The following is a 27,880-nucleotide window of genomic DNA, read 5'->3' as shown; positions in this document are numbered from 1 at the left end:
CAATGTACATGTACAGTACCAATATATATTATATTTTTTAGGGAGATATACCTTTCCCTTATCTTTATTTTTTCTTTTGCTGTTAACTGGGAAGTTTGAAGGCTTAACTCTAGTAATATATACCTGGCTTAGTTTGTTTCAACTCACCTCTATTTAGGGTGCTCCCTTCCGTAAATGCTCACCCCTTCCCTTGTTGTAAATGCTCGATATCTGCCTGCTGCATCATACAACTAAAAATACTTATCGGGCTTGCATTTCTTGCTCCAATTAAATTTGGAACCGTATTTGAATGTCTAGTGGAGGAGAGTGCATTACTTACATATAATATGGGCATGATTGCATGATCTTGGTGCAAAACAACAGTCAAATTATTGTTTACGGTGCGCAATTCTGTGCCCTGTAGGATAATATCAGATACAGAATGATTAAAAAGGTTGAGATGATGGCCAAAACGGATATCTAGTTGTTTGGTGTTGACCGTAGATCTTTGGCCATAGGAACGCTTCTAAATGAGAGCGTTTTTAGTCTCTTCAACGTATTGAGATAAGATAAGAGCTACAAGTGATGATGCCTTTGATTCTGTGGGTGGGGGGGGCAGAGGAGTGTCCAGAGAATTTATCTGATTCCAGGACAAATGTGATTCAAGTGTGAATCTAAAATGTGTTGGGCACCGTAATGATGCCATTTGCTTCAACAGGGAGAAGCTTTGGATCAAATGTCTGCGCACCGTACAACCCCATAACCTGAACATCCAAGAAGGAACTATTAATTAACACTCATTTTTCTCCCTCGCTTTTGTCAACAGATTACCCCCCCCCCCCCGAGGTCTTCTTTAATCTCTTAATACCGACCTGCATCCGGTTACTCATCAACCACGCCTTTCATGCATTACCTTTACCCAGCCTCCAGCTTTCTTGACTTTTCCTTTTGTCCTCTTGCATTTATCCATGCTTGGTTGATTCTCTGTTTGCTTGTTTGTCCTGTCCACTTGTCATTTCACCTTTGACTAAGATTCTGCTGGGATGGAAATGTCAGGCCCTCCTTATTTTTTGAAAATTAATCATAACTTGCAGAACCCGACCAGTAAAAAAAGACCACAAGCCAAAAAGACTTCCTCGCATGAAAGCAATAAATCAGTATTTTTGATTAAAACATCAATTTCAAAACGTCAAAGAGGGAATATAAGTGATCCCTTATTTCCACACTTTCTGATGTGATAGCCATCAACTACCATGAACTGCTCATTTTGAAGTCAGTGTATGTTTGTACAGTTCAAGGATGGGACCATTACTGAAGTCACGGTAATTGTTACTTAGTAGGCTTATATGTCTGTTCAAGGGGGGCAGGTCAATTGGGAACAAAATTTTCAGGATGTGGACAATATATTGCAATTTCTTAATGCATTATTTTATGGAATATTGGAGCTTTTTGAATGGAAATGAACCCCCCCCAAAAAAATCCTCTCTTGGTTCAATGACCGCCATATCGCCCTGCCTTGAACCAACAGTGAAACATTTAATTTTCTTCGATTTCTAGAGCACTGGGGAGCACTTTGAGTACTTTGTATTTAACAATTTCAAGTTTAACCCTGATGCAAAATTTTCTATCCAGAAATGTTAAATTAGTTGCTCATTCCAGATAAATTTCAACTTCAGTAAGAAACAATGCAGCGTTCCGTTGTGAAATAACGATAATGTGAAATTCTACATTCAATGGAAATTGAAACATTTCAAATCCAACACCTCAAGGAACAAGCAATTTCAAAACTTGGTTTATGTTGTTCTTTTATTACATGTATCTTCACAAATGTCACATTCAATATAAATATTTCACTCTGAACACAAATACTTTCCATGGCAATAAACACTGTAAAAGGAGCTATTAAGTTACGCTCAGGTTTATACTTGTTATCCCGACAGTTTTACATTTCTGCCTTGAGCACTCCACAACCTTTTCCTCAGGTGTATCACAGTGTTGAGGCTATGTCTGGAACTATGGATTGAGACCAAGGAGGGATAGCTGTTTTGAAATTTAATAAAGGTCAATGTCCAATTTCACCTCAAAAACTGTCAGGTACATTTGTTCCGTCCCCTTTTGACCGCAAATGGGAATGACAACTTTGTGAGTGCTCTTCCATTTCCACGAAAGGTTTTTATGCAGCTGTTCCAAACCTTTGGAATAACCTTCCTCACGAGATCCGTCATGCAACTTCCCTTGCCATGTTTAAAATACTGCTTGAACCCATCTTCCATGCATGCGTTTTTAAACTAATAGCCCATTAGCTATTATTTTCTCATTCTGTATTACTTTGTGTGAAGCGCTGTGATTCCATTTTGTGTAAGAACGCTACATAAATGGCTGAATTATTATTATTATTAAAAGGTGCTCGACTGTTTTGTTCAAATACAGCCTGCGTGCCTATCTCCTGATATCAAATGTTTCTTGGTCTCGATACACTTCCAGAAATGCATAACCATTCGGGCAACACAGCCTTTCGTTTTGTATACATCTCGTGCCAGATGTGCGTTGTGGGCCAAACACTGATCTAATGCCCACAGAACAATATGAAGAAAAGATGGCTAACTTTAACTTGTGCACAGGATTATAAAGTGTTCCAAAAAAAAAGGTTGGGGCATGTTGCCACGCTTTCCTGCGAAGGGGTGTGGCATGTGTCCGTGCTCGTACCTACAATAAATCTGATCGAGCTTATGAAATAGGCAAATGAAACATAGATTTTCACTGCATCCTCCATACCAAACATTGTGCATTCACAGAGACTGAGTACTCATTCAGTTACATCAATTTACTGGGTACAAGAGTTGGCAAGTCATCAATCTGTCATCACCATCTGCTACCAGACTTCCCAGATAATCCAAATATTGAAGAAGCTCACATACCACTCCATAATTAGTAAACACAATTCTTCTTTGTTAACATGAATTTCACAGATGACACCACTTATCACAGAAACATCAATATTAGTTAAATAGGAAGGAAAGAAAATTTGCTAAAAAACAAAGATAAAATTGTTTATAAGTTTTCATATTGTTTGTCTCAGTCTCAGCATCACCACATGGACAATAAACTAAAAAAAAGAAGCGTAAATGTGGGTGATGTTGATAACCCTGTAAATCTTTTAAAAGACAAAGAAACTCCCAAAGTCAGTTCCGGCTGTACAAAACCATGGTACTGTGCTAATGCTGTGGTGATGTAAAACCTTTAATTTGCACTGAGAAATGACAAAAATACTGTTCCTGAGTTTGAGGAGTGGGAAAAAAAGAGCAACTGCAACTATCAAGACAAGCTCATCTTGAAGCCTATCCACACTGTTTTCTTTTCTACTGATTTAGAATTTAGTACAGGTCCACCATGGTGGATTTGACTGGGATCAAATGAAAAAAACAGGTGTATGTGCCGTAATACTGTACACGACTGAAGTAATTTTGAATTTTGTTCACTGGCAGATCCCCTACACCCGAGTCTTAAGCAATGCAGAATTCTACTCTTGTAAAACTGAACACCTGCATGGATGACAGGCTCAGCTCTGTATTCTTGCCTGTCGGAAATCTGGGTTGCCAAAATCTCAAACATAGATTTGACGTAGAAATCTGAAGAGTTTGAAGGATCTGCTTGTCAACAACTAAAGTCTGTCCTCAGACTCTGTTTGCTCTGTAGCCAATCAGAACAAGAGACCTTTTGTTTTTTTGCTTTTATGGGGGTAGGGATAACCAGGAATCAGTCCTTTAGAGAGCTAATCCCATCAAGTCAATCTTGGCTTTAAAGGGACAAAGTGCCAAGTGCTTTCAATTCAACTCTAATGTCATTAACATCTTAAGATGTTCACCTGACAAGCTGCGTTCAGCTGGTGTCTTAATATTCTCGTTCTTTTGTTTTCAGCAAGGAAAAACTTTTTTATCTGATACTTTTCAGATCCATCACAAAAAGTCCACATCTACTACAAGTCAAACTGAAACACTCAGGATAACCACAGAGCTGGGTTTGTAGCTCTCTGGGATAACCAAATAATATACACAGATAAAGATCTGGTAATTGACAAATACAATGATGCATAATCACTAACATAAGACATGTCTCAATCTTTTCTGTTAGCACCCATCAATGTTCGCTCTAGTGATTCAACACGGTGCAGTCTGTGTATCTGTTTCAAATAATTGTTCCTTAAAGAAAATATCCAAAAAATATTTGGTAGTGTGACAGTTGCACACACGTTAGTACTGTCCTAAAAGACAAAGGTTCCTGTTAAACAATCTCAGAGTACCAATTTGCTAGCAATGGCGGTGGAATGATTTTCAAAGTGGGGGGGGACCGTTTAAGACCATCAGCCATTAATTAATCCATTAAGCCCCACCCCATTATAAGACCTGCAAAAAGTGGGGGGCTATGCCCTCCCAGTCAGAAAAGTGGGGTACTGCACTGGCCCCCTTTGGCCCTTCATCCTCCTCAATTCTGCCACCAGTGTCTGTTAGTGAGGCACAACCCTTCCCTCAAGCCACCACCGCCGACAAAGTCGCACTCATTTTTTTGTTTTTGTTGTTAAACTGTACATGTAAAGTAATAATTTACCCCCAAACACAAATGGTATTCAGTTCAGTCTTGGTTTGCATTAATACGATGCGGAGAGAATGAAACAGGCATTGGGAGAAATTGGTTTTAGTCATCCAGAACCGAAGCGAGCGTCTTGATGATAACCATGGCAACGAGTGAGGAGGATGCAACCAAGCCTGAAGCAGAGGACGCCGTGTTTAAGAAGATCGTACGAGAGTCGACTGCTTGGACAGGACGGAAGGTGTCTGTCAGGGTGATGTTGGCCGATGCATTACGTTCGTTAGCAAACTGTCTACGGAACGTCATCAGCTACAAGCAAAAGAAAGTATGAGATGGAAAATGCCATTATAAATTTACAAAGCCAACCTCATGAAGGGGGATGGAATGAATACAGTTTCAGTGGAGCTTCTGTCCAGCAGGACATAAGTCAGACCTGAGTCCCACTTCTGGTAACTTTACTCAACTCGAGGCTAGACTCGTAAATGACTAGATGAGAAATGGACCAGAAGACTTTACTCAAGTGAAATTCAATCCCCAAAATAAAAGCAAACTTTAAGGCAAAAATATGTCCTTGCATTTGCAATGAGTTGCAAATGCAGTCTATTAAGTGAAATTGAAAGTGTGGTGGGGGGGGGAGCATTGGAACCTTCTTGACGCCTCCCCGTATTGAACAATATTTATGTTCTTGAAAGAGAACCAACATGTGAAAAGCTAACATATGGGAATTAACTGGCATCAGGAACAACCAAGGCCACAGTAAAATTTTACAATAGGTTTCACCCTTCTGCCGATATACATTTACACTGCATTCTCAACGTGAGATGCTGGGACCATTAGAACCAAATGATCCTAATTCTTTTTTGCAATAGCAATTGATTCTAACGGTGTCATACTTCGGACTGAGTCTCGGTGTAGTAGTCAGTGAAAACAAAGAAATGTGATACTTTCTCATTACAACACAAAGTCGGTAGTATCCCAGTTCAATTTTGTACGCAACTGTGGGCTGTAACGCTTGACAAAGGTGAGTCTTGCAAGAATCACACCTCATAAGAGCGAGACTATCATTGTCACACTTCCCAGGACTCTTGCAAAGAGACATGGTGACACAGGATTTTAATGCCTACAATTTATGCACCTGAAATTATTCAAAAAATAAGTCGACACAATTTGCCTTGTGAACTACTTTAGAAAGAGCAAACTGAGCTCTTGTACGTTTTGACATAATGCCCAGTTTGGCATTCTGATGAATAATGGCCATCATGTCACTGAAAAATGTTCAAAAAGAATAAAACTATTCAGTGGAAAAGTTAGTCCTTAACAGGTTCTGGTAAGATTTTTAAAAAGTTTTATACTAGAACAAGGCTCAATGTCCAGGAGAGCTTATTCAATGCTACACCAATACATGGTAACTCAACCAAGAATTCTTGGGGGAAAAAATATAATGGAGGTAGTCATATTTTCTGAAAACCTCAATGAAACCTGACTTCAAGGAGGTCAGCATTTTACGGCCCAGAGATTTTACAAAAGCATCAACTCAAAAGCAGGGCATCTGGCCAGGTTGACCTCCTGTCCTAGGGCCTTTCTCACTGACAAGAGATTAATTACAAGCATGATTTATCCTAGGGCCTTTCTCACCAGACAAGAGATTAATTACAAGCATGATTTGTCAAAGATGTTCCTTCCCAGCCCAGACAACTTCAAGATTCCACTATTAGCTTAGTCAATTACTTCAGCACCTGCCACACCATAATTGGCCAGGTCTTTTTTCTGAATGGAGCTCTACTCTCTTTTTTTTATTGGCACACTATATGGGGTTCATTCAAGCGGTCATGTGGCCGTCAAGATATTGGGTTGAAAGCTGGTTATGCGTGGAGAGTCACGTTTTTGGTTTTCCCTTTCCCAATGCAGTTTCAACGGATGACGAGCCTGTCCTCGCGAAATTATACTACTGATTTGCTTACCAGAGCTTTCTAAACTTTCTAGCAGATGTCCAAGGAATTTCTGGTTAAATTATAGTCTTATTTCATTCATGATGAAGGGTTTCACACCACCAATTGTAACCAGGGTTGGCATTTTTTTAGTAAACAAAATTAAAAACCAGTCTTTTCACTTAAAACAGTTTGTCACAAATGTTAATCAGATTTTGTTTTACGATTTTAAATCAGTTTCTTTTTAAGTTGAAAACAGTCAGCTTGAACATCAATTCCAATACCAAGCAAGTTTAGCCATATTTTATTTATTTTGTCTTAAAATTCAACAAAGTGTGATTTAAACTGAGGGTTATCAGTAAATCAAATAATTTGATTAAAATAACACTTGAAATTGAGGTCATTTAAATCATATTATAAATCAATTTTGGATTCATGGACTAAATCGAAAAAGCTGACTGAAATCAAAACAAGTGGTTTGAACAAAACATATTCCTGCCAAACCTCTAACACAATGTGCAACCATATTCTTATCAATGCCATGTACTGAAGGCCTCACAGAAGGGTATTTGTCATTTAAAATTTGCAACACCTGGGAAAAAGGTTAAAATCAGTTGAAAAAAGGGGGGGTAGCCTTTTTGCCATTTTCAAAGAAAAATAAAAATATTGATATAAATCAGTGATTGAAAGTCATTTGATTTGAAATCACAAGTTAAATGGTGATTTAAATCAAGGTGATTTAACTTGGCTAAGCCAGACAAAAGCACTCCCCAATTTGTGTCAAGATTATCCATGCACGTTTCTAAGTGACCTATAGCGAGTGATAAATTTACAGCTAGAGGCTGTGGCCATCAAGAATATAAATAACCTATCAATGCAGCACACCAGGGGGTACTGGTGACCCACTTTTATTCAAAGATGACTGAAAGTTTGTCAAAGCTGACTTTACAAATAAGGACTTTTTCAAATTGTCCAACAACTGGTAACAGCATGTATATGTGGGCCTTGGCCTGAAAAAGGCTTTCTAAACACTTTTGTGAGCGTTGCTGGAAAGTAAGCTAAGTAGTCATTTCAACTGGTTTGCAATGGCAGCAAAGTGGTAAACCGAACATCATCACACAATGAGAACTTCTATGAGGTAGAAATCCAAAGTTAAGTGGGGATCAGAAGGGGCAAAATTTAAACCTGATAGCCTGCCACTTTAACTTTGCCCACAGGAAGCACAATTGGTTTGAGGGCAAAACGTAGGTATGTCATTTTTATCTTCTGCAAGGATTGACTATATATGTGGATCTCCAAATATTCCCATTTTGGCTATGCCACCTTCACACAGGCTATTTAATTTGGGAACAGCCAATTTGAGAGAAAAAGATGATTCAAAGTCTCTTTGTTCCAACCACAGCCAGCCTCAAAGAGAACACACTTAAAAAATAGACTTCTCTTTATTGTAAGATCTCCCTTGTCTACATGTATGTATGGACAGATTTGTTCTTTGAAACCCCAAACAAAAATGTTTTTGTGCATTCCGTTAGCTTCCACAGGAGAAAAGCCTGATCTAGGATGGACATGTTTGCTGTTTGTCAAATAAGTGAGACCAGTTGGGAACCTATGCTCTATTACATAAGAGCCCAATGGTTAAAGGGTTTAAGTGGTTTAATATCTCTTCAGGGTTTCCAGTAATCAATGCCAGACGCACAAGTTTTACACCAAAGGCTACAGAATGTCCGGATGAGAGCAGCAAGACACTCATTTCTTTGTGATCCACATACAGTTGACTTTTGCTATAAAGTATGCTGTTTTAGCAAAATTCTGTTTTAAGAACAGATTTTGAGAATCCCAATTTCTTGAATCTGCATGCTTTTCATTGTTGTTTCACTCATTTTATAACAAAACCACAGTTATAACAAATTAATCTTTCTGGTTCCTACAACTTTGTTATAAGATTGTTCATGTGTAAAGCATCTATAGAAGAGACTATATTATACATATGTGAGTATTTTAAAAGTCCAGATTTTTATTGGAAAGTGGGGTTCAAACGTGTATGCTCACCTGTGCTTCGGATACCATAATGGGTTTTGAAAAGACATTCCAGGTGACGATCTCAAAGCAAGGGGGCGTGGTCAGGGAACCACTGTAGCGGTAGAACGGTGACAGGTCGCTGGGGAAAATGTTCTTGAAGACCACAGTTGGGGAAAGTGGAACCTCATCGTCTGTAAAGCGTGGCATGAGATAATTGCATAAACAATGAGCCAGGTCAGTGTTGCAGTGTCCAAGTTATCCAAAAAACAAATCATGCTAGTCAGTGTATGCCCCTGCTGACAGTTTTGGCCTCGGGCACAATTATTGCTGTTCCCAAAATGTCCTCGCTCAAATATGCCTCATTTTGGACATGCGCTGTTGGAACACTGAACTGGCTCATCATCTCCAGTTGCTCTTACAATCAGTGATGCATTCTCTAATATTTATATAACTTGGCAATGTCTGCAGGGCAGATCAAGGTTGAGAATGTTGGCAATTGGACAGATTTTCTTTTTCAAATTGATCTATTTTCTCTCAAGAATTGCTGTCTTTAAAAAATGCGACAAACAGCCCAATCTCAGGCTAACAAAAATGATTAGCTTCCCCGACTTTTGGTTTGCAAACAAGGTGCTATTCTTGTCGTCACACTATTTTCTCTTTTGAACAGCACCTGACAGCTCAGGGACTATAGATGTCTCCTTGATACAATGGAGTTTAGATATCACATTGTGTTATGCAGGTGTTTGTGCTTGTCCTAACTTCAACAAATTGGACCTCCTGTTTTCAATCAAAGCCAAATTACGGCCTTACGTGTAGTTTACTAACATCAATAGCCTGCATGTTTTCAGAGCAATTTCATGATGGCTCAGCTTTTTCTTCAAGTTTGTTTTCTAGTGGGTGCCACCAAGGGGGGTCAACATGTGACACTTTTTCCCATTACCTCCTCACATTCCTTTGCCAAAGTATGGATTCAATACAAAGTGCTGCATTTGGCTCACATTTTAGCCCTGAATACCTGTGACATGGGGGGGGGGGTAATTTGAAGAGATTAGGGATTTGCTACAGACAAGCCGATCAGAGTGTTCAAAACTTTGGTATGTGCCCGACATTAACTCTTTTATCCTTTTACAGCTAGTTAGCTGTTGGAATGTTGTGTGACATTGCTGAAATACAGGTGCATTGAAATTATATCCACTGGAATTCTTTCTTACACCATATCAGAAATACCAGAACCTGGTCAAGGTTTTGACAAAATCTCAAACAGACAAAAGATTTTTCTTTAAGTTTTCTCCACATAATGACCTGCATGTCCTCATGGCAAGAAACAAAAGCTTCTAAACAGTCAAGAGGCAACTTATGTAGACTTTTAGACAAAATGACTTGAGCATGAATGGTTTATCAAAAAGGTAACAGCGAGGCAGCTTCCAACCAGAAGTCATCTCAAAGGTGCCGGGCCACAGTGTGATTTCGTAAGTACAACTTACATTAACTGTGAGGAGGGGCTTAAATCTGATGTCACCAAATAACCACAATTCCCTCTCAAAGGAGGCTTTTTAAAATCTGTGGCTTTCATAGTTCCGAACAGATCAACCTCTTCCAAAATGAGGTTATTTCAATCAAGTATGCTTGGCCTTTTCATGTCAGTGGGGTTAGCAGTCTGCATTCCATGAGATGCATTTGAAACGTTTCAAGTTCACAAAAGTTTCTTTCAATCTTGAGTAAGTCACGTACTGAAATGAAACGACCAACCTCAGCTTTCAATTAATTGGGGGCCAGGGAGGGGCAAAAAATTCCCTTAAGTACTCCATAAAAGTCTCTGACGAGTGATAACAGGAGCCATCAACAACACATGCCTGATGTTTGTACCAATGCAGAGATTTTTCTGCATGTGACCAGAGGTATTGTTCTCATCAAGCAGTTCTGTTCTACTTTTTTGTGACAAAGACTTACTTTCAAACTGGATCATGGAGATGGCATCAAACAGCGGTGCTAGAGCTGCATTGTCTTCTGCCTGAACCTGAGGGTGGGGTGAAATATCAACGAAGGGCTGAAATTAATAAATATTCATGGGGAGCCACTTCATGGAACTTCTGACCAGTGAACAGGCAGACGGGTTCCCGGAGAAAATGAGTAATCACCAAAATGTTTTTTCCCCATCGGTTGATGCCATGGGGCTTAATTAATTGGTGTATGTGCAAGAAATGGTCCGTCCCCTTGGGAGAAAAAATACTCCTGCACACGTACCCATCCATGCAAAATTGTGGCGCGGGGAAACTGTCAGATGATCCATGAGACTGTCAATTTCAGCCACAAATGCCCACACAGATCAAGTTCAGTACAAAAGCAAACGATTGTTCACGCACATATAAACACCCTGATAACTAAATACACATTATCGTACCAGAAGGGTACCATCTACTTTAGATTCTGAGGCATTTAGAAGGTCTGCTATTATAAGCCAGTATAATTTTCAGAAAAAAAATTGAGCCTACTATTTTCCAATTATGAAAATACATAACTAAAGAATTATGAAATATTGATACAATTTCATTTGATGCTTCATATATCCACAACAGAAACTCAGTTTCTGATTTTCTTTCTCCTTCCATTGCACAAGTCACCACTTTGATCTTTTAAACCTATGTGTATCTCTCAAGCAGGATCCAGTAATATGCAGTTGCCAAAGCAATCTGTGCATCGGACTAACGATCAACCCCATAAAATCAACAGGACCTGCGCATTGGGACCAGATAATTTTATGGGTACGGCAATTTTAAGGGTCAGCCCGACCTCTCAGTGTGGCAAAAGTGAAGTGAAACTGAACAAAGTTCACCTTCACCAAGTTTCACTAGGCATTAAACTTTCATTTTTACATATATTGAAGTTTAATTTGCAAGCCATTTATTTTCCATCTTGCAAGTAAGGCATGCATACATGTAGCCAATGAATGAAGTCGTGATGTAAAAAAAAGGAATGGACAAGTTAAAAACACAAAAGAGTAAGTAATTTGGGTGTCGATTGAACAGCTGCAATTTTGGCATTCACCCTTTGTTGTCAGGTTTACGGATGGAACAATAAGAACTTCAATTATCCACCTGTATCTTTCACGTAAATGGGCCCATCTTTACTGCCTCTGATAAAAGGTTTGGATGGAATATTCACAAGTTTGGTTCACAATATTTTGGGCCATTCTCATCTCTCGTGCTGTCTGAAAGGAAGGCGTTTTTTGCCAACTTGTCTTTAAATGCATCCAACTGAAGAAAAATTGTAACCAAATGATCAACACATCACTTCATCGACACTAACAGACACATCTATCCATCAACCGTTGAATGATTGACGGCTGTTAAGGTTAAACGAGTAACAGTTGCTTTGAAAGAAAAATTGGTTTGAAAGAAAAAAAATCATTAGCAGCGTTACATCCAAAATTGCTCCTGCACCTTCCTTCACTGGTACCCATTCATTGCAGCAGCGTGTGAAATGGTACACTGACGTGCAGTTAGTGAGTGCAAAGTCCTCATGACCATAATATGTAATCCCACAATGAATGCCTCTTCAACAGGTTAACTCTTCCTGACTAGGCCAATACCTGATGGAGGAAGGAGAGGCTTCAAAATCCTGGAAAATTGATAACATTTTAATTTGGAGTTTTCTTGCCATTTTACCACATTTGATTAAAAAAATCAACGAGAAAACAATCCAAAGAAAAATGTAATGTTTCGAAGTTCTGCTATTTTCATGAAGAAAAAAAAAAGGTTTAATATGAATTACTCTTTAATGTAATAATTCTACAACTAAATAGCAATTAGCAATGAACAAAACTTACATTTTGTGTCAATGCAAAGAGCTCCTAAATCCGTAACAACAGACGTTTTGAAATGTGTCATGAAAAGGGGATGTAGTTATCTTGGCATAGTTTCAGAAAACACCATCGTATACTGACCATCCCCCGTGACAACATTCAAAATGTATCAAAAGAAATGAACAGTCAAAACTTACATTTTAAACCAAAATCTAAAACCTCTTTTTTTTAGAATCTTATTACAAGTACCAAGAAGCAACCAAGCAGCTACTTAGTTTCCTGAGCATACTATTGGAAATGAATACTTCCAGGTAAGTTGCAACAAAGACATCTCAAATTGCAATTTTAACGAAAATCGCTTGAGGTCAATGCTGGTGGGATCATTAACTACTAAAGGAAATCTGCGCACACAACTTAATACCGATTGTAAATTAGCTTTAGCGCGTTTAAATTTGCCTTTGATATCAGTCTATTTGTGGAGGACAGAAAGAGTCTCACTGGCAACCATTACAAATAAATCAGCTCGGAAGGTTTACATTTGCCCCACACAGTGACCCCAAGAGACAAATGCTCTTGTAAGACCTGGATTATCCACCGGCACAGGTGGTACTTTACTCACGGTTACAAAAAAAGCTCAAGCTCCAGTGCTAATCCCACTATGGAAACAGGGGTTATACCAGGGGCAGAGTACTGATGGCCCATCAGGTAGCATTTTCTTTAGATATTTCTGGTCGCATATAACGCTTCAACTGGCTTGTGTAGTACCTACCCGTAACCCCGCACTAAGTGCAGTGCTATGGTCTTTGCCTACAATAGCAGCAGAGGTGTGCTGGGTCATGCGAGTGGGTGTAGAACCTCCCCTATTCAAAGCAAAGACCTAGTTCGGTAACATCTGGCATGTGGCACTCATATGTACCGACTGACTTAGTAACTTAATTCGTTTGCCAAGTTTACTTTCTGTTAAAACAGAAATCAGTTTGAGCTGTTAGAACTTTCATTTGAAACTTATCGACAGCGGAAAATTTCTGATTGCACCCTGCTTGTGGTACATTACGTTTGGATGCTGCAAATGGCTATAGTAAATCTTCATCGACCTCTTTAGAGTTATTTTCATTTGGAACTTGAAAAAAGGCTTTTGCTGGCACTGTAAGCTTGCTTATTAGTGCCTTTGCTTGGAACAGTTTAGAAACTGTGGGGGGTGGGTAGCTGTGAGACCATCAGGTATCAGCCATTAGCAGGTGGATTTCTTAAGCCCCAACTCATCATAGGACCTGCAAAAAGTGTGTGTGTGAGTTTGTTTCTGCATTCAATTGGGGACCCTGAACAATAGAGGACAATAAGGTCCCCGATTGACAGAGGGTCCCCGATTGACAACAGTGTACAAAACATATGGGTGGTCTTCTAAAAAAAGTTAAAGTACAAACAAAAGAGGAACAATAGGGGGTCCCAGTTGCAGGCAAATATGTCCACACACAAACACTTACATATGCATACTTGTGGGGTATTTCCTTTGTTCCCTCTCGTGTACAAAACTCCCACACAACACGAAAAAATTTCAAATCACTGCCATGCCACTTCGACCAAATTCCTGGGTTAAAATTCCGACCGTATGTCCCTATATAAAACACTTCAATTTGCGACAGATGAATGGCACTCGAAAATTCCTCCTTTTTGAGTAAATTTGAAATATCTACTTCGTGAAATTCTTGTGGGGTACCACTTTAGTACCCCACAAGGATCAAAACTGGCCTTGTGGGGTATCTTCCATTGTACCCCGCAAGGCACCATGTACAAGCCCACAAGTGGGTGTGTGTGTGGGGAGGGGGGGAATAACAGTGACCCCACATGCCTCTGCCACCAGTGCTAGAGTTGAATGCTGGGTCATAATTTTGTGTAAAGTTCAAGGAAGTCTCTGCCTGTCTTCCTGAAGCAAGCTTGCTTTACAGATTTTTGTAAATAGTCATACCATTGAACAATTTCCCCTTTTTTAGGTGGTACATTCTAGTCAGGGGAAAAATAAGATGGTGACTTCAATTCTCAATATTCAGATTTTTAGACTAAACACATTTTCAAGATTATCATACGGCTGAAAAGTTCAGACCAATATCAAATTATTTACTCGACTGAAAGGGTGTGGAAAACATTTCACAAACTATGCATTCATATGCGATACAGTATGCACATTTTCCACGGAGAAGGCCATGCTTTGTGCCCCGTACATGCGTGCACTCATTAATGCTACAGTTAACCATGGAGACAAAGCAGCCAACGGTCTTGTTGCACAGTCTGAAATTATGAATATTCAGAACACATCATTGAAACTTTAAACCAATGAGCAGGTTGATCGTTTCTAAACCAGCCCTGGAAGAGGGGGGGGCTGCTGATTATCTGGGTTCAGACAAAGGACAAGGTTGCCGTCCACATCCAGCTGTTCCGCAGATTACAGGAAGGAAAAAAAAAGGAGTATCACACATCACCAGCAAAGGGTTAAATTACTGTAGTGGCCCATGGTCCAATGCACAGATGGCCAGGTGGCAGGTGACAAGTTCAATGCTACAAATCCGAACTACGTGAAGCCAGTCAAGAGTTAAGAGATGTTCAACTGAGTCTTCAGAAGCCTTGACTGTGAAATGAACCCTGTTCCATCCGTTTGCTCAATCGCCATCTAGCTTGTTGGGAATCCTGCACCCAAACACTCCGACAAACATAGATTTTCTCTCTTGTTTCGCTATCAGCCGACGGGCCACAACTCGTGCAATAATAGACGCAACTGAGAGCAGTTCCTCTGCATATTTGAATGGTTCTAGCACTAATTCTACAAAGTACAAGGACTTTAAAAAAACCTGATTGAATTTGGCGCAGAGTTTCAACATGCATGTTGAGAAAAAAGGGCAATGTTAATTGCAATGGGCCTGGGCACCAGTGGCTCATTCGTTTCCCTCCCTTTCAGTCCATGGGCCGGAAATGTTGGATCGAAAAATTTCCAAGCCGAATGCTCACCTTAAACCTGTGACTCAATAGGGTGTTTCCATTTGTTTTTTTAGTTAGAGCTTTGACAGAAGTGAGAGTGCAATGTTCCTATTTATAGCCTTAAGTTCTAGAACATTTTTCTGCATAAAATGGAGTATTCAAAGATTAATAAAAAGAATCATTTTCTCTTGAATATCAAAATGTGGAAACATGGTAAACCGCCAATTCAAGAACATGCACATCATCTGCACAGACTGATCTGTGGAACCTACACCCTCAGTCTTATCAATACTTAATAATGTACAAGAACTATTCAATTGTGAAATGATAAATTCAGATATCAGAAATGAATCGTTTAAATTACCTGATGCAAATGCACTTTTGATATTCATCTGATTGGACACGAAATACCACTTGTGTCACAACTCTAGAAAAATAGTTGAGTACTGGATTATAAGTTGCTTAAGCCCGGAAATAAAATTTAAAAAAAAAATGAACAGAGCCAGACAGAACAGCTGCAAATGCAGTTCTTTTTGCCTTGAGGGAAATAGTGAAGTACATAAGTTTCATAAAGGTTCATCATCAGGTCAGTTTCATAAAGGTTCATCGGCAGGTCACCACGGGCTACACCAAAAGTTGATGAAAATCAGGGCAGCTCAGAGATTACTTTCTGTGACTACCCCTGACCATATTGATCCAACAACAACATCAAGATTCTTGTAGATTTACACTAAACCCTAATAGTAGCAAGGTTGTAACAAGCCATACCTCATCAGTCATTATTAATCAAAGGTCTTGGTAGCAGGGTTGTGACAAGCAATACCTCACCAGTCATTATCAAAACCCAAACCCCCTAGGGTGTATATAAAATCACACTGATATCAGGGGATTTTGGACTGCTAGGGTTCATCAAAGGTCTTGTAGCATAATCCGGGCACGATAAATCAAGTAGGTTTACATGTTTGATGAGTTGAGAAATGAGGCTCAAACTTGGTAAGTTATAATTCACTGGTGGCGGGAGGAAGGGAGAGGTGGAGCCAGGGGGCCGGTAGGCCTTGCTTCAAGGGGAATGGGTTGGGCCATGATGGATCGGCCTGTTAATGGTTGATGCCTGATGGTCTCACAACTGGCCCACTTTGGAAATCATTCTGCCACTGTTGTACCACGTTACCTTTACATGTATTTTATGTATTTTAACCTTTATTTGAAAACAAAGTTGTTGTTTTTTACAGGAATAACCACAGGTTGAAAGATGAACAGTGCCCCAGTTTACAGCACGTGTTCTGAGGCTTCCCTCCCCTAAGTGGTGTTTATAAATGAATAATTTATGATGACACATTGGATTATGTCATGTACACTGATAGACGAGATTGTAAGTTCAGGATGTCTGGTCTGAACACTGTCCTTGCTATAAAGTCTGCTTCTTACTAGCAGGTTCTGACTACTGATACACCAAATTTAGAGGGTCTACCGGTACAGCCAAGAAGAGGGATTTCTCAGCCAAATAACTGAACACTGCATTGTGCAGGATTGCATGTTAGAGACATCAAAACTTGAATCAGATGTTTTGATGAAAACTGCTACATAAAAGCAAAACGAAAATGCCACAAGCATCCCACAGATACCTAAAATAATCCATTTGTCAATTTTTTATGAACTTGTTAGGGTACGTAACTTTCAACAGGATGCACAAACACACACACCCCAGTGTGTAAACGCCTTCAATCGTGGACCCCCTATTGTTCCTCTTTTGTTCATACTTTTTCGGAAGACCTCCCATATGTTTTGTACACGTTTTCCAACCGTGGACTCCCCTATTGTGATAGGTCCACGATTGAAGGCATTTACACACTCACCCCTACATACACTCACCCATCCATGAAAAACATGTGTCCCCACGCTCCCTGGATTCAATGTAAATAGGGCAAAAATGGCACCTGTGGTTGACTACCTCAGAATGGTGCCTTTTACACCTGACTCAAATTCTGTCCGTACCAGTGCTGCCACAGCACTAGCGCAACCCCTGATGGAGGTGCACGCACGGTTAGGGCTCAATGTGGAAAGCATGAAAATTTGTTTTTACTCCATTAGTCAAGTTTGTCCAATGAAGGCTGACCATCTGGAGACACTAATCTGAAGTCTAATTCTCAAGGCAATTTTGCAAAGCCATTTTTCAGAATCCTCCGAGAATTGACACGGATCCCTCTGAGGCACTAATTATAAGGGCAACATTTTCATATGAACAAGTGCAATCCCTGGTAACCCAGTGAAATATGTTCAGAAGTGATCAGCTCTGCAACTGTGAATTCTACACAATCCCACAACACTGCCAGATAGATTTTGAAGGATTGAGCAAGTCAGCTAGGGTTAGGCAAGGGAACTTCATGGCCAAGCCCCTATGTGCCTGGAAAAATACTGCTTGGCCAACACAGTCAATGACAACTGTGGCCTTCACTGAAGGACACACAATTGTACCATTATGCAAATCTGTCCAGTTTCGATTTGCTCTGAGTAAACAGAATCACAGAGGCCTGATTGGGGGAAAAATTTAAAGAACTTACGTCCAGAAAGAATCCCAGAACTGTCAGCCCATCATCGTTCTGTAAAGCTTCGTTGAAATCCGCATATTTTGTATTGAAGCAAACAATGTGCAACTGAGGGAAAGGTAAAGAAATGTTGACAACATTGTGAAATGAGGAAAAACGCTGGAATAAAATACATCCTCAACAAGTTTTTCTGTGACTGATGGAAGTGCACATCTATTCTCCTTTTCCGCTGATCAGTGAAGTAATCAATTTTGAAATCATTTATATCTGTGAACCTTTCCATGTCTAGTGCACAACAACAATAACAAAAATATAAAGCAATCAAGATTGAAAAATATTCCAGTACAAAGCCTCAGTGCACCATACTGTTGTATTGTTTGACATCATCCACCACAAAGTTGGTTTGGCCATGGGGCTGGAACTCGCACTTCAAGGGTAAATTGTAAACACAGATGGTCCATGGTTTAAACTTCAAAACTGCCCAAAACATAAACAGGTATTGTTACTATCATGACAAGAGTTGGACGATTTGTTCAACAATTAATTCAAATCTAACAAAGAATTATTACATGTATTTGACTGTTCGGCTAGACATATACTCTTGTCTTATCCTGATCTGAGAGTAACTTAACTTTCACCTAAGACAAGGCAGAGAGGGTACATGTACATGTGAAATATGAGAACCAAAATTTAAAAGCAAACAAATGGCCATTAATGAGATCATCACATAGAGTGATTCCATCATACATAACACTGTTTTAACCACTTGCCGCCGGGGACTCCGGTTTCGGGCACCGTGTGTTTATATGCGGGGCTGGGGTCTCCGAAATCGGACAGGCCCCCTCCCCCAGAAAGTGTTGGGGGGAGGGGAAAGCTATGGCCCCTGTTGACGCCCCCATTGACCAGGGGGATGCAACATTTACAGAGGGGGTTACCCAAAATGGCACACCTGAACACATGAGTGGGGGCAGATCGCAGTCAAATTTTTGAAATAACCATGCTGACCCAAAATACAAATCAAAACGAGTGCAAATGAAAAGTTACCTCCCTTAAAAAAAAATTAATTCAGGTGAGAGGTCATTAATTGCACCCTCCTGTGAATCTTAAAGTTCCATGCAAGTACCTACACAGGTATGTTGGGCTGCATGAAGTAATCCAATCTGACACAGGCTGACGGTTGTTGTCATTTGTTAGATTTTTTCTCAGTTTTTGTGCCTTGCAGCAATAGGCCCAATTCAATTTCTATCGTCATGGCCACCTCTCAAAATTTATTCCATGAACAAAAGTCTCGTTGACCCATCTGTGCTGTACTTTTACCGGGAAAATTTACGTCTTTGGTGAGTGTGTAAACATCCTGCAAGTTGCCGCGTTCAGCATAAACCTCAAGATGAAATCTTGCTCAAAGTGGGAGAAATTGATGGACTGGCAAAAAAACCCAGACCTGTACCACTAACCATAGAGAATTTCTCTTCTTTTCCATTTTCCAACATTTTTCAATCTTCTTTCCTGTGGAGATTTCCATCATGCACGCATCCACGTGCAACATGTAATCCAATTCCAGGCCTGTAGGCTGGGGGAGGGTTCCGGGGGCTTGAACGACCCCTCGACCTGTGCAGTTCTGAGTTCCCCTCTTTTGTTTTGTTTTTCTTTTATTTTAAAAATAAAAATATATTTTTAATATAATAATGTCCATAGCATTCAATGTTGTGTTGAAAAGCACATTATGATAGGCCTTAGTAAAAAAAATGTGTGCACAGTGACAAAAGTTCGAGTTTTGGGTTGGATTAATCACCCCCAAGTCTCTGGTCAGGCAATGGGCCTGAACTTTGAGAGAAAAGAAACCAGTGTTAATAGGTGTGTAATGACAGTCGTGCTCAATTTGCACAAGTGTTGATTTTATATACAGTCTCAAACATTCGGACAAGATTTGAGTATGGGCACCTATATCCACACAAACCAGAATCAGAATCTATTCAAACTACTTTGGGAGGGAGCTCAGGTAGTTGAGTGGGGCAGGAACTTTGTGGGACAGACAAAAAAGCTTCAAACAGAAAATTGAACAAAGTGAAGGAAGGTTCTTACCTCCCCCGCATAGGCCTTCCCATCTACGGTGTGCTCTGAGCCTCGAGAGTTCACACTGCCCCAATGGAAGTGAAACTGTACAGCTTTGTAAGCTGTTGGCCCAAGATCAGCCCCACTCACTTGGTAATCTCCTTGCATTGACACCACAACTAGAAAAAAGATGGGGTAAGGGATAAAAAGAATCAACTCATGAGACACATAAAGGAGAATAGACTTTATTCACGGGGCCGGCCATATTGAATTTGAAAGCGAGGTTAACTCTTCATTTTTGAATGTTGAGAGTACAAATGAAGCAATAAATGAAATTTCATGACCAATGTCCACCTCTCTACTCCAATGAATAATTTCAAATTCATGATTGAACACATTGAATTGTACCATGCTAGATTCCAAAAATTATTGAAAGGGAGGCTTGAAACGCACGGAAGTATAAAACAGTCTGGTGACATCCTAATCGACAGTTTGCAATATATAAAATAGATTTGGGGGATAAGATCAAAAATGGCCTCCACATGAATAGGGTCTATAGCTTCATAGAAACTCTTTTACCAGCAACCCATCCCATCAGCATTGCCTATCCAACCCCAACCAATAATGCTCTTTTTCCTCAGCATCTAAGTTTCTATGAAGAGCCTCATGCGACACAAATTGATGATTCAGTGTGGCTCCTTTATTCAATGCCTCTGTGGGAATAAATGTCGGAATTCTTACTGGACTTGATTTTCAAGTTAGTCAGCAAAATCCATGCAAAGGTCCGCAACCTAACATTACAAGTAAATTCAACAACTTCCGAGGTAAAATTGTTTTCTGCACTCTGAATCCTTCTTTGAGCTATTTTGAACTCTCACAAGGGAAAAACAGTTTTCCCTGGGCCTTGAAATTCCTTGGATGACAAAATGGCACTGCAACAGTGAGTCACAAGTTCATTGCTGATGAGTGTCCTGTCTAGCCCTCAAGAATTCTCCCCAGAAAAAGTACTTTAACCCCCACCAAAAAAAGCCAAGGCTACATGCCCATGACTACTCTGACAGCTGTCATCACCTTAGAATGAAAGCCAGTTATCTAAACCTAAGCCTCAAATTTCAAAAATTGAGGCTTACCAATAGAGCTCTCAGTTAACGTGACCTTAAATCAATCACAACTCAGCCACGCAAACATATATTGACACCTGAGAGAAATCTGTTAGCTGAAGGACAAGCCAATTCAAGTTAAACTCATATCATCACCTCCAGATGAAAGTCACTACTTGAGCTAAAACCTCATGTTTCATACACAATGGCTTACAAATGTGAAAGGTATGTCCTTGAAACAACAAATCACAACTCAGCTGTTCAAATAATATGAGCACTGTAGAGAAATCTGTCAGTGGAAGGGAATGTCAAATTGACCTGACCTGTTTTATGGCTACTCCAGAGCCGCTTTGATATTACCAACGAAAATGCTTTATCAGCTGTCCTCGAACACGTAATTTATAGTTTAAAAAAACCCACCTGCCACAGGTTGTTTCTATGACCCGTGTGGACACCAGCACACGTTTCTTTGTAAAATCTTAACCAAATGTTTGCATGGATCTATAGATCTAAAAAATTCTAACAGATAACTGACAAGAGCCACCAACATACAGGTACATGTAGGGCTGGATAGCTCAGTTGATGGAGCACCGGTACCCTGTTCCAGAGGTCGCAGGTTCAATCCTGTTCCAGTCAATTTCTTTGTTCATATTTACAATTCTAAACAAGACAAACAAAATGCCTTAGACCAATCAAAAGATAGCCTGGTGCAGTCCTCCAATGGGAAATTTGAACATAAAGCCCTGTGTAACATAACAGTGACTGTCACTCTGTTACACATCAAATAGCCAATCGAAGCAAGTGTTAATTGGTGAAGCAAAAAGAACACCCGATGAGATGTTCCAACCTATTGCATACTGCAGGCACAAGCTTACCCCCATGGCCATTGTTTGACACGGTCATTACTGCACCGGCTGGTACATCGTCCGCTCCAAAGCCAACCAAGGTGAAGTCGCCCAAGTCTTTGGCCACAACACTGGCGGTCACAATGTCAATAGGAGACTGTTGCAGACCGCCGCACTCGTCATAAATTGCTGTCCAATTATTAGGACCTGTAAATTGAAGAATATAAAGTCGTCAACTTACGGCTCAGGCTTAGTCAAGTTGAGTACTTATCAAGTTCACTTCATATGCATTTTGGCAGAATCTCCCCCTACCCCCCCAAAAAACTAACAAATTCAAGAAAAATTTTTCAAAACTTAAATGTTCAACGGCAAACTACAAGCATGAAGTATAACTTAGCACTGAAACGTCAATAACCACTATAATCATGAACAAATTGATGCCTAGATTTATGGAACTTTGTACTTTCTCTGATTAAACCTGACTTGCATAAAAAGGGAAAAAAAATTTTAAAATCTGGTCAACTGAGTTGTACCAATGGAAGAAACTTATTATTTTTTATGAGGTGTGTCTAAAAGGCCAAGTTTTAAAAATTACCCTTATAACATTCTGTTAGAAACCAATTAAAGTCGACAATGTTGCAAATTTGGACAAACAGAGCAAAAGAAAAAAACGACAAAAAATGAATTAGGCACAGTGAAGAAATTCCTTTATTTTCTTTAACTCAGACTTATACCACATTTGGGACAGAAACCTATCCTTACCTTCTTCGTTGTCTAGGTAACCCCACGAGGAACCTGGAAACAAAAGAAACAAAGGATTTTTTTTACTTGCCAAACGCCAAACTGACCTCTGGCATTTATTCTCAGACATAATTGAATCATTTGGGCTATTTATAAATTTGGCAATATTGATTCAAGAGAAAATAACAAAGCACTAGCAAGTATTTCCAAACAAGATTGGTCAAAGAATTTCTTCATTGTTACATCAGTTGTACTTCACCCTTCAACTAGTAGCCCGGTTTGCTATCACTTCAGTGCGTCCATATCAAAGTTTCCACATGGGTCATTTTGAAAGAAAAACCTCACATTTACTTTGGGAACGGAACTTATGTAACATTGCGAGCAATCTTGGCAGTCCAAAAAGTAAACTATAGCCACAAATTCTCAACATGCACAAGCATGTGATATGATTTTTTTATGCTACATGTGTGGTATTATTTCTTGTAGAGGAAATAGGCCTACAAGCCGACCCCTACCCTAATTTTTGAGGGGCTGAGCAAATCGGCTTTGCCTCAAAAATCTAAGGCATAAGGCCATGTTGATAAAGGACATGAAGGCCAAGTTGAAATTTTGTGCACGAAAGACTCGATTGCTGGAGTGCGTTTAACACCGCGCAAAATTACTGATTATGCTTAGAAGTTACAGACTCTTGAAGAAAAGGAAATCACGTCACTGGACACAGGTTCTACTGAGTACCAGTTGCGAATGTAAATTTCACTGATTCGCGAGGCCAGCATCATGGTTCTGGGAGCGTAGGCCCCTTAATGCGACAGATAGCCGCCGGCGCCAGTGTAGACCAGTCTTGGCCCACGGATACTGCAAGCATGCACCGGGGACAGTGTTTACAGAAAACCTTGCTTCCCTGGATATGAGAAATTATTTTGTCATTGAAATGAATCCAGTATAACGCTACATGCTTTAACAGACAGAAAAATAAAGCTTTTTGTAGTTTGACATAAACGAATCTTAAGTGAATTTGACCAGTCATGGCCTGCTCGGCGCATCGCAAGGTGCTCCTTAAAGATACCTTTTGCGTGCTCAAGATTGGCTCCCTTCAAATCTATCACAATTCTTCCTATATAGAGCAGGGGGCACCAGTCTAAGAAAACTGCACGTGCACTTCTGCCGCATCAGGTTGCGATGCCGGGTCGCGCGCTGTTACGTCAACTCGTACGAAACGATAAATTCATCTTACAAACTTGTTGGGACGGGAAGAACTGCCTAAAATTCTGCGTGACAAAGGACCTAGATTTCACGAAATGTACATATTTGTGTGTTATTCGTTCTTGAATTTGGGGAATTTCTTATGAACATGCTGGTCGTGCTTTCAATGCGAGAATTTGTCCTTTTTTTTTCGTACTGCCACATCCACCCCTATATCCAGCAAAAAATGAGACCGAGGTACCCCCAACATGTCCAATCGCTATACACACTCAAGACTATTGTTACCTAACACATCCCCCAAATGTCTGAAAAGAATTCCTCAGATTCCAGTGACACAATGACCAGACACAAAGGGAGGGAGGGAGGTTCTCTCCGTCTCATATCTTGCTCCATACATCCACAGTGGCGTGGCCGCCATGCATTCAAGGTCAGCGCAGTATGTAACAATGCAGGGTGCACGCAAGTATCTCTGTAAACGTCACCTACTACAATACACAACCCTTTGAAAAGCCAAGCCCACACTTTAATTAATGGAGTGAAGCTTGGCCGCCTGGTCATGGGCCTGGCTGACAATCAACTTTGCCAGGGGAATTCTGGTAGGCCATGCAGAGGAGTGCACTGGACTGTCAAATGGCAAACGTAATCAAAGAATTTTCAACAGGTGAAACTCATGACTTTTGTCACAGTGTGGATTGTAAAGATCGAAACATCTCTTCACTGGCATTTAAACAACAAATGTAACTGTTGCTGTGAATCACATGATATGGGTGTGAGACCACTGTTGCGACTTTAACTTGAAATGTCAGGGGCCGCAGACACACCAACCTTTTTACTTATCATCTATCGGAGCATCTTGGTTGCAGTCAACTCCCGAATTTAATTCATTTACATCTTAATTCACTGTATTTTAATTGCCCAACCATTTTCATCAATATTTCATAAATAGGCCTATTTGGAAAAACTTCTCTAGTGTGATTGACTCAAGTAGTCTCAACTTTGCTGAGTACTTATCGATCCAAATCCTATTTCTCTTTTCTTATCCCCAGTTAGAGAAGAAGAAGTAATTGAGATTGTAGGTAATTTGCCTGATAAAACTAGCACTGGCTTTGATATAATTAGTATTTCTTTGATTAAATCAGCGATTCGGGTAGTTTCCCTTCCTTTGACGTTTATGATTAACTTTTCTATGTTAACAGGCCACGTGTCTGAAAAAATGAAGATCACCCAAATCACCCCAATTTTTAAAAGTGGAAATCCCACCATTGTTAGTAATTCTTGACCGATTTAAGTTCTTACCTCATTTTCTAAGATTATCCAACGTGTGATTTATAAACGTAAGCCTACTATAGATTTTTTTTGACAAATACTCTACTCTGAATTGAGTGCAATATAGACAAAACGCTCCTTTCTGGTTTCTGCAAGGTCTAGAAAACCTTTGCTCTTCCGAGCACTTCATTCAAATTGCCCTTCGCTTTATTGAAGGCCGTCAAAGAGGCACACACGGCTAGAAAGGAAGAACTTATGAACCTGAAGTGTAGAATTTACTTCTTGACTGTCAGAACTGAAACAATGGAATATCCAAAACAAAACCATGCTAGCGCCTAAATCTCCACAAACTATCACAAAAAGTTTGACGTCGAAGAAACACCGAATGCTATAGTATTAACTTGGAAATTTGCATCTCGATGCCTCACCATGCACTTTGGCGAAAGGCTGCAGGCAACTGATTTTTTTCTTATTTTGCAGAAAGATATTAGTTATCACACCCTTCCTTTAAACATTTTTCTCCAGGTGTAATTCGTTTCCAATGAAACTGTCAAAAAATGGATGAACTTACCACTCCCAGCCTGCACAGACAGAACTGCGACAAACAGGCACACCACGACGCACATACATCTACAAGATGTAGTTTCCATTTCGTTTAACTTCCAAAATGCCTTGAAGACTGACTGTAAGAGATACCCTGCCGGCGCCCCCTGTTCACACTGTACCGGTCTGCCACACGCGTCCTCTCACTACTCACGTTGACTTTTAAATGACAGTGACCGGACAGACAGGCTTCCTCCGAATCACTCGGCTGTAAAATTACACAGGACTCTATGGGAACCTGGTTGCGTAGACACGTGCGTAATTTACCACCACAGCAAAGTACTTCGGACACTTCAATATCGATTCGCGTCCACCGTATAGGGGCTACGGAAGCCCGTTAGGGCCACGATGCGTTTCTCTTTCACGGCGGTGCGTTTCTCTTTCACGACGGTGTGTTTCTCTTTCGTTGTTGCCAGTAACTCGCGGCCGCCACTTATTAACTCGCGGCCGCGACTTACGTAACTCGCGGCCGCGACTTACGTAACTCGCGGCCGCGACTTACCTAAATCATTAGAAAAATTCTGAAACAACTTTGGTTGTAATAATACTTAATTTTTTGTAAAAGAATTTTCTATTGATTCGAGTTGAGTTTGTTAAAAAAAAACGGGCGGCCAAAAGGGGCAACATTTATTTTACAAAAAATTAAAAATTAAATTTGTTTCAGAATTTTCGATATGATTAGCGTTTAACTTTGTTGTGAAAAATTGAAGTAAACTGCAGGCGACCTTTGGTTCGGACATTATTTTTCTTTTTTTTCAATTATTTTGTATTTTCATTTACTGTTTTTATTTTGGGAACTTTTTGAGTCATTTTGTTTTCAGATGTAGGTTATTTATTTTTAAAATTATTTCTGTTATAAATGTTTTAGAGTTTGTTTTGTGTTTTACCATTTACATTTTGATATGAAAATGTTCGCTAGTGATTATTTATTTTTGGTGAGATTAATTTTTGTGGCATATAACTTTTAATTTTGTTTAATTAAACATTTTAAGAAGTTGTTTCTCAAATGGTTTTGGTGCTTGTTTTGTGTTTTATTATTTAGATTTTTGAATAAGAAGGTTAATTTTGCTCGTAATTGTTTATTTTTGTTAAAATTAATTTTGACCCTTTTGGCCGCCCATAGAGAGCATGACGCTAGATTAAAGGTCAAATAATGTTTGCTGGTCATTTATGAATGTATTTTTGTATCACATATTACATACCAACAGCTTCTCCACATCTTAAAAATATCGGTTCATTTTCGGTGTGAATCTAGGAAGCTACTATATTTGCTTTCCATGGTACAAAACAGTACAACATACCAAGCGAGTTAAGTCGCGGCCGCGAGTTAAGCAAGTTGCGGCCGCGAGTTCCGCGAGTTACTGGCAACAACGAAAGAGAAACGCACCGCCGTGAAAGAGAAACACACCGTGGCCCTAACGGGCTTCCGTAAGGGGCCCATGCGCAGGTGCACAGAAAAACTTTAATAAACATGCACGCACACACACCCGGTCTTGCAGTGTAGCACATTCATTCCTCTACCTGGCCCGGCGGGGCATACGACTATGTATTTCCCACACCATTGCCTCGGCCACTTGATCGCAACATCTGAAAACAGATTTCCAACTGACAAGTTTTCCAGATATGTTACCCGCAGGCAGATTTAACGATTACATGTACTTGTACTTATTTAAAATATTTATTGACACTCCAAATTATCTTAGCATTCATTATGAAAAATTGGGTCACAACGCAGAATCCTTTTCCCCTAAGCCCCATGAAAAAACGCAAGAAATGAGGCCCGTTAAGATGGAAAAAACAGGGTGACCCACTGTCAGATGAAATAAAAGACAAACCCAGAAGGGATTTTTATCCTTTTTTCTGGAGTAACGGGGGAGGACTGAGAAATACGCTCCCAGAAGGCCTGTACCGTCTTGAGCACAAAGTGGGAGTAGAGCTTCGCATTATTATTATTTCATGTGACTAGAATTGGCCTCTCCAGACGTTTTTGAGTCACTATTTGCATTGTGACTCAAAAACTCACTTTCTTCATTTTTGCGAATTATAAGTGCAAATACGAGAAGTCTCTCTCTTTACAATGAACAATATTTGCATTTGCTTGCTTGTCCTGTTTTTGGAGTATCTGAAATTCTTATGTTGTTTGTTCTGATGGCTTCCTGTAAAAGGGCAACTAATGGTTATCGTCATCATCATCCTCTTGTGACAAAATGACCTCGTTGCTGCATCACGGTGATGTGAT

The 27,880-nt window shown here is 39.9% G+C and overlaps 1 protein-coding gene across 2 annotated transcripts; it reads right to left on the bottom strand.

Annotated features, from left to right (window-relative positions):
- Positions 1-1,771: 1,771 nt before the first annotated feature.
- On the bottom strand, positions 1,772-25,887 carry LOC110976629 (carbonic anhydrase 1-like). Of its 2 annotated transcripts, none has more exons than XM_022230078.2 (8): positions 25,610-25,887; positions 22,591-22,623; positions 21,859-22,035; positions 19,914-20,062; positions 17,847-17,939; positions 10,464-10,530; positions 8,544-8,704; positions 1,772-4,875 (listed from the first exon to the last, which is right to left on the bottom strand). In XM_022230078.2, exons 1-8 carry the CDS (start codon positions 25,686-25,688, stop codon positions 4,672-4,674), a joined length of 963 nt encoding a protein of 320 aa, XP_022085770.2. In that variant the 5' UTR covers positions 25,689-25,887; the 3' UTR covers positions 1,772-4,671. The 2 variants fall into 2 exon arrangements, with proteins under 2 accessions (XP_022085770.2, XP_022085771.2); XM_022230079.2 differs by lacking the exon at positions 25,610-25,887 and adding an exon at positions 23,590-23,625.
- Positions 25,888-27,880: the final 1,993 nt, after the last annotated feature.

Source organism: Acanthaster planci, linkage group LG09 (genome assembly GCF_054643075.1).
Source record: "Acanthaster planci isolate LZ-2023a linkage group LG09, COTS_SCS, whole genome shotgun sequence".
Classification (NCBI taxonomy): Eukaryota; Metazoa; Echinodermata; class Asteroidea; order Valvatida; family Acanthasteridae; genus Acanthaster; species Acanthaster planci.
The sequence above is the reverse complement of the archived record's forward strand: the minus strand, read 5'-3'. Positions and strand labels throughout refer to the sequence as shown.

What these genes read in the sequence shown, in the direction of transcription:
- LOC110976629 (XM_022230078.2), bottom strand. Translation starts at nt 25,688, where the DNA reads ATGGAAACTACATCTTGTAGATGTATGTGCGTCGTGGTGTGCCTGTTT. An exon ending in GTCTGTGCAGGCTGGGAGTG is followed by an intron (nt 22,624 to 25,609) that starts GTAAGTTCATCC and finishes TTTTGTTTCCAG; the next exon opens with GTTCCTCGTGGGGTTACCTA. An exon ending in GGAAGGCCTATGCGGGGGAG is followed by an intron (nt 17,940 to 19,913) that starts GTAAGAACCTTC and finishes CCTTTCCCTCAG; the next exon opens with TTGCACATTGTTTGCTTCAA.